The 7,034-nt window shown below is 45.1% G+C and overlaps 1 protein-coding gene across 1 annotated transcript; it reads left to right on the top strand.

Moving 5' to 3' along the window:
* Window positions 1–454: 454 nt before the first annotated feature.
* npy2rl (neuropeptide Y receptor Y2, like) lies at window positions 455–3,900 on the top strand. The gene is made up of 3 exons (XM_048971084.1): window positions 455–584; window positions 1,002–1,156; window positions 2,179–3,900. The coding sequence occupies exon 3, from the start codon at window positions 2,210–2,212 to the stop codon at window positions 3,317–3,319; it is 1,110 nt and encodes a 369-aa protein (XP_048827041.1). The 5' UTR covers window positions 455–584; window positions 1,002–1,156; window positions 2,179–2,209; the 3' UTR covers window positions 3,320–3,900.
* The last annotated feature ends 3,134 nt before the right edge of the window (window positions 3,901–7,034 follow it).

Here is a 7,034-nt window from a genome sequence, read left to right as displayed (position 1 = left end):
TCTGTTCAGGATGTACCATGTGGGTTTCTTTCTGTTCAGGATGTTCCATGTGGGTTTCTTTCTGTTCAGGATGTACCATGTGGGTTTCTTTCTGTTCAGGATGTACCATGTGGGTTTCTTTCTGTTCAGGATGTACCATGTGCCCAGCCCAGGTTAGTGGGTGCCTTTCCGTTTCTCCCTATGTTTCTCTGGATATATTTCTCTAGATACCTACAGCTGAAAGACAAGCAGTTCAGCTAGATTTACTCTGTGTTGTGTGTGTGTGTGTGTGTGTGTGTGTGTGTGTGTGTGTGTGTGACATCCTTCCATGGTGTCTTCTACTAATTGTGTTGATCCCCCTTTAGGACAAGCAGATTTGGCAAAATAGGCTGGATAAATTAACATGACTTCCTCCTGTTCATGGGAGATGCAGACACGCCCTAAAGCTTTTGATGGATCTGTGCAGGCTGCTCTTTAGTACTCATTCATGGCTACATGAAGACAGCCTCCCCTCCAGCGAGGAGAATGTCATCCCCAGGAGGGAGTATCAATCTGCTGTGGCCATATGCAAGTCCCTAAGAGAGCTGGACGGTGGTCCATCAAAGGTAAGTAACACGTTCACACGAAATTATCAGGCATTATTAAAACACCTGCATTAACTGTGAGCAACGGATAAACAAATGGATCTGGTTTAAAAGCAGCAGCAGCAACAACAACATTAATAATAATAATAATAATAATAGTAGTAGTATCTCACTCTTTCGTGGATCTTTGTTCCTTGCGCGAAACAAATGATTAATCTCGAAGTACCCGCATTCAAGCGGCTGAATTACGATCGAGTGACGGACAGCACACTTGTCACTTTATATGACACTTCTATATAATTATAGCAAAAAAAGCTTTTGATCGGTGGACATTTCATCAGTGAATGAACTGGGCGCGCTCCGAGGCGGCGTGGGCGCGCCTGTCACTCAGCCTCTGCCGCTTCCCATAAACTTGGTGGCTGTTTTCTGCTCCGCCAGTATCTGCGGGATGCGGGGATGCAGGCTGCTGGTCGCGGGAGCGTCGGAGGAAAAGGTGCATCTCGGGCGCATTACAGTATAACGCCATCAGACGCGCTTTAGGTCTTAACTCCAGCCACAGTGGAACATGCTTCGTTAAACAGCCCTGGCCATAGGTGAGTAAATACCTCCCAGTTTGTCCGTCTGAGCGATCTCGTTGATTGAAATTAACGATGAATGCAATGAACTGCACGCGCATTCCTCCTCTTCCTTCTCCTCCTCCTCCTCCTCATCATCATTGCCGTCACTGTAATCGTTTTTGAAAACAACATTAATTTCTTATTCCTCATCATTAATGTTTATTTCGGTGGACGCCTTTTGAAATGTAATGTAATACAGGTTTTGCTTCGCTTCAGTAAATCCCGGTCAATTTCACCCTAACTTATAACAGGTGTATAAATATTAAACTGCGTTTTTTTTTGTTTTTTTGCTTTCTCCGCTCAAAGCTGACCGTGATAAGGGGCGTTTGTTACCCTCTACCTAAATGAAGTAGTTTAAAATGTTAGTCTATTTGGACATATCTGAGCCTGAACTTCATTACATTTTTCCAGTATAAATTTCACAAAGCAGCTCTTAGATTTCTTGCACATATCCTTGTTACATAAATGCCGATTTTTTTTTATGGGGAATGCGCCATTGTTATTCATTTAAAATACATAGATTTACAGACACGACTTCTTCAGAAATCTCTTTTTATTCAAATTTCTATGTCCGTTCTGCACAGAGCATCCAACGACTCAAATTTACTTCCCTTTCAATATTTTGTAGTTACAAGATCGCGCAATGGGTCGTATTAAAACGATGTTAAATCACTTTTATGAATGCCATAAATCCTCTTTTATCACTGTGCATGTACGATCGATAATTAGTAACGAAACGCGCGCTGTTAACTTTTCTCACTTTGTGTACCAGGGCAGCTTGTATATTAGTGAGGCACATATCTTAAGCAGTGCCTGATTCTCTAAATAAATAACGTAGGTTTCATTTTAATCCCGAGCACAGTTTCTGTCTAATAAATACCGATGTGCTGTAAGCTATAATAGTCACAAAAATCCTCAAAGATCTGAGGCGCCATCATACTTATTATTGAGCAGAGTTGTACCTAATCAGACGCGTGGTGACTCACCTGTGTTTCCAGGTTGTGTGGGCCGTGCGTGTAAGGCCAGCCAATGGAGCCCGAGAGGCAGGCTAACGTCACCCAGGACGACCTTTTTGGGTCGGACACAAATTCCAGCAAGTGCTGCTCGTCCACGTCAGCGGTGCTGAGCGAGGGCGCCCTGGAGGACAGCACGAAGCTCGTGGGAGTGCAGGTGGTGCTGATCCTAGCCTACAGCACCATCATCCTGCTGGGGGTCATGGGGAACTCCCTCGTCATCTACGTGGTGTACAAGTTCAAGACACTGCGCACGGTCACTAACTTTTTCATAGCCAACCTGGCGGTGGCCGATCTGCTGGTGAACACGCTGTGTTTGCCGTTCACCCTGGTTTACACCCTCCTGGAAGAATGGAAATTCGGGCAGGTCCTGTGCTTCACGCTGCCCTACGCCCAGGGTCTGGCAGTGCACGTTTCCACGGTAACCTTGAACGTCATAGCTCTAGACCGCCACAGGTGCATAGTGTATCACCTGGAGACCAAGATGTCCAAGGAGATGTGCTTTGTGGTCATCGGTATAACGTGGACAATCAGCGCCGTGCTGGCCAGCCCGCTGGCCATTTTCCGGGAGTACACCACCTTCGACTTCTCGCCGGAGCAGTCTATCCAGGTGTGTACGGAGAAGTGGCCCGGGAGCAACAGGGACGGCACCGTCTACAGTATCTCCGCGGTCATCCTGCAGTACGTGCTGCCCCTGTCCATCATCTCCTTCGCCTACGTACGCATCTGGAGTAAACTCAAGAATCACGTCAGCCCGGGGGCGAGGAACGACCGCCACCACAGGCGGAAGAAGACCACCAAGATGCTGGTCACCATGGTGGTGGTCTTTGCAGCCAGTTGGCTGCCTTTCCACGCCTTCCAGTTGGCCACCGACATCGACAGCAGCGTGCTGGACATGAAGGACTTCAAGCTGCTCTACACGATGTTCCACATCATAGCCATGTGCTCCACCTTCGCCAACCCCATCCTTTACGGTTGGATGAATAGCAACTACAGAGCGGCCTTTACGGCAGTGTTTAAATGCGAGCGCAGACTCCGCTCCGTCCAGCAGGAGACTCACAGCAGAGTCCATACCAAAGGGCCACCAGAGGCACAAGACCCGAACTTAAATGCTACAAATGTTTAAACTTATGGCTTGAATTGTGCTGAGGGATATTTTTGCCACTGTAAATTCCTTCGGATGTATGATTTATTGGCTCGCTGTGGCACTCGTTCTCTCCTGCTTTACCGCGTATACAGTACTGTGCAAAAGTCTTAGGCGTCCAAAGAAATGTTTAAAGGTGTTTATCTGGGTAGCAAGTGTACTTTGGCTTAGAACAAAGAACACAATTTAACATTAGAACGTGTGCAAATTAAGAGTAACACAATAAAAACTAGTAATAATTTCTTCTGTTTTCTAAAAAGTTACTGATATCTAGTTGGATGGCTAGATGAACACCGCTTCAGTTCCCAAACTTCTCTTCAGGCACCTCAGCCATTCCATGATTTTGTTAAATTTCACCAACAGCTCAGTTGAATAGTTAAATATATTGGTTTAAAAAGTCAGTGACAGACTGACTAGCTGTATGAGGTTTGCTAGTGGCCAAGTCAAAAAATACATGGCTGCACTGGACGGTCGCTGCAAATACCAGGATGATTTTAGCAGAGGTTCTGAAATGGCGAAGCTGACACACTTTGACAGGCATAATATCACAGTTTTACACCAACATGAGGATACTCTAAACATCATTTTCTTTGCCTGCCTAAGACTTTTGCACAGTGCTGTACGTGGTTTGGTCACTGCTGCTAAATTAATGTATATGTTCATATCTACTGTGTAAATATGCAAAAACAATCGCAAACCAAGCAAAATGATTCTCCGAATAAAATGATCTTATTATTTTGATTCAGAGCAGAACTAGAAGAGAGTATTTCTGCAAATGCTATTCTGGACTGTACTTGAAATTCTAAGTTACAGTTCATTTATAATTTCAACATCTTCCAGTCCATGTCACCCATAATGTATAATGAATTGTTCAATGACTCTTACTTGAAGTCATTACGTCTAATGATTTCTCCATCCCGGCTTTACAATAATGCAATTCAGAACTGCAGATAACAGGTGTTCAAAAAGAAAAAAAATATGACATCACACCGTGAAGATGTATAGAATGTCTAATGTACATTTAGGACAATTTTCCTATTAAAATATGGCAACTGTGAAGCATTAACCATCATTGATGAGGATTGCAGCTTTTAGCCTAAATAATGAATAAATAGCCTGATGCATAATAAATCACTATTAGTTTGGGAGAACACATTATCAAGGACACAGAGGAAATTGGAAGGGAATATTGAATTATACAAACATAGCTGACAAGAGAAGGCATCGATTCAGTTTAGGTAATATCCACAGTAATTATAAAAAGACATGCACTTCGTCCACTTAAATTGATATTAAAGATTAAAATCTTAGCAAGTTCCATTAATCTAACCTGTGGTTTTAATTTAGGAGCAGGAACCCTGCCGTAACCTAGTTATGTTACCTAAAACAACCTAATCGGAAATTGAACTGTTTTGCAAAATTAACCAAGTGTTCTCAGCTGTCTATAGCAAGTCAGCTTCATGAATGCTGCTGCGTAATTTGAAATGTTTACACATGAAATATCTCAAGCCACATAGCAAATGTTTTGTTTGTTATAGAATAGAATAATGATATTGATTCGCATGGGGAAATGGTCTTTGCTTGCTCTCCCTGAGACACACAGACACAGGTGTAGCGCGAAACTGGGGGTCAGGGCCTGGTGTCAGGCATTAATCTGGTGCCCCTGGGGCAATTAGGGGCCTCGCCCAAGGGCCCGCAACAGCATCAGAGTCCTGATCCACTGAGGGCCACTCTGCCCCAAAAGGCGTTTAATAAAATATTACAATCATGTTCTTTTTCTTAGGTATGTAATTAAATATACACTTTAAAATGTTAATTTATTGATGCTAATCAAATTGTTTTGTATCCACTTTATAATGATTTTGGAAAAGAATCAAAATAGTTTTGTTTTATGTAGGAGAACAAGGCTTTATTGGCAATTATTCCATTAATCATAAGAGTGTAAACGGAGATGTAGTGATGCACCAGGATCCACAGAGTTGGACGGCTACAGCCGACGGTGAGCTGGGAGTCGGCCTGGATCTCCGAGAGGAGCGGAGCCCGCATACTAATCCCAAAGTGCTCAGAAAAATGGGGGGGCCAAGGGGCAGCAGTCAGGGTGCCAGCCCCCCCTCCCCGAGAGCAAAGGATGGTGCCGGTCCTGTTCAGTTAATGCAATTACCCAGAGGATGTGTCTCTTTGATGTGGGACCAGACCTTGGCCCGGGATTCATACATTAAATCACTGTTACCATCAATCACTTAAAAAATCCTTTTTTTGGCTGGTAAATCTCAGTTTTAAATAATCCGTTCGGCTACCATAAATTAGAGGTGAAGGACTATATGGTCAGTAGAGGTTAATTCCTCTTTGGGTCGGGTCACGTAATGGTGTTAAATGGACTCTGACCTAATGAGCTAAATGAGCGAGGAAAATGAGATGATAATTTAGAGGTGAGTCACTGAATGCAGAGTCAGTGGGTTGCAGGGCATTAATGCAGTGTTAAGATGTGTGGCAGTTTGCGTTACACTGAATTGTGAGCTACTTACCGTAACAGACATGGATTTTCCCAGGCTTTTGTTGCACTTCAGTGCAGGTGAGACTGTGCTTGAATCTTCTAAACAACTTAAAAGAAGACAGATGGCCCTCTATAATAAATCCTGCATCTAACCGTCGTTCTTTAACCCAGTGTGTCAGTGGAGATTTTTGCCCATTCATCCCAGAGAGCATGTGTGAGGTCAGGCACTGACGTTGGAGGTGAAGGCCTGGTTTGAAATCTCTGTTCTAGTTCATCTCAAAGGTGTTTGATGGGGTTGAGATCAGGGCTCTGTGTGAGCCAGTCAACACAACTCACCCAACCATGTCTTTATGGACCTTGCTTTGTGTGTAGAAACCCGACGGCATGGCCTGGTGCTTGATTTTATACACCTGCAGCAATGGGTCAGAATGGAGCACCGGAATTCACTGATTAAGTGGTGTGATCCAATGCATTTGTCCTCATTCTGTAGAAACAGCTGCGATTGAAGCTTGGGGTCTGAGTGCAGGAGGGTCTGGTGATTATCCAGCTCCCCTGGAGGGGGGGGGGGGGGGGGTTGGGGAACTCACTCAGGGGCCTTTCAGAGATGTGACTGAGGGTGGGATTTGAATCACAGATGCAGAGACCTCATGTTCTGATCCACACGCTGCCCCCCCCCCTTACAGGAGCATTTAAGGGTAAGATCCACATTACAGGCTTATTACTGGCTTATAACTAGTTTAAGTGTTTTGTGGTCACAGGGTCGGGCTCGAAGCCTATCTCAGGAACATCCGAACGGTATTCCGATCCGGCACACACTCGCCGAGCATCCCGCCCCCACCGCCAGGCAGGAACTAACTTCTCCTAGATGCTGCAGAGCAGATATGACCACCCCCACATCAATTAGGGGAGCGTCTGGGAGCCATGTGAGGGCACAGGGGGTGCGTTTCCGTGTTCATGATACGAGGCGTGAGCCACAGTCTGCTCATTCGTTTGCAGACGCTGTCTACATGCACACCTCTGGTGTCACAGACAGCCATTACGGGAAGCGCGGTGCGATTCACACTCAGCGCAGGATGCCGAAAACATGGCAACCTGCCATCTGCCATACCCCATAACTCCAGAGCTCATTTAAGGCTGGAACACTTCTGGGCGGCTGGATCAGGGGGATATCGGGGGGATATATTTGTCAGTTGCGGTGCCTCG

Source organism: Brienomyrus brachyistius, chromosome 12 (assembly GCF_023856365.1).
Source record: "Brienomyrus brachyistius isolate T26 chromosome 12, BBRACH_0.4, whole genome shotgun sequence".
Taxonomy (NCBI): domain Eukaryota; kingdom Metazoa; phylum Chordata; class Actinopteri; order Osteoglossiformes; family Mormyridae; genus Brienomyrus; species Brienomyrus brachyistius.
This window is presented reverse-complemented; position numbering and strand designations above follow the sequence as displayed.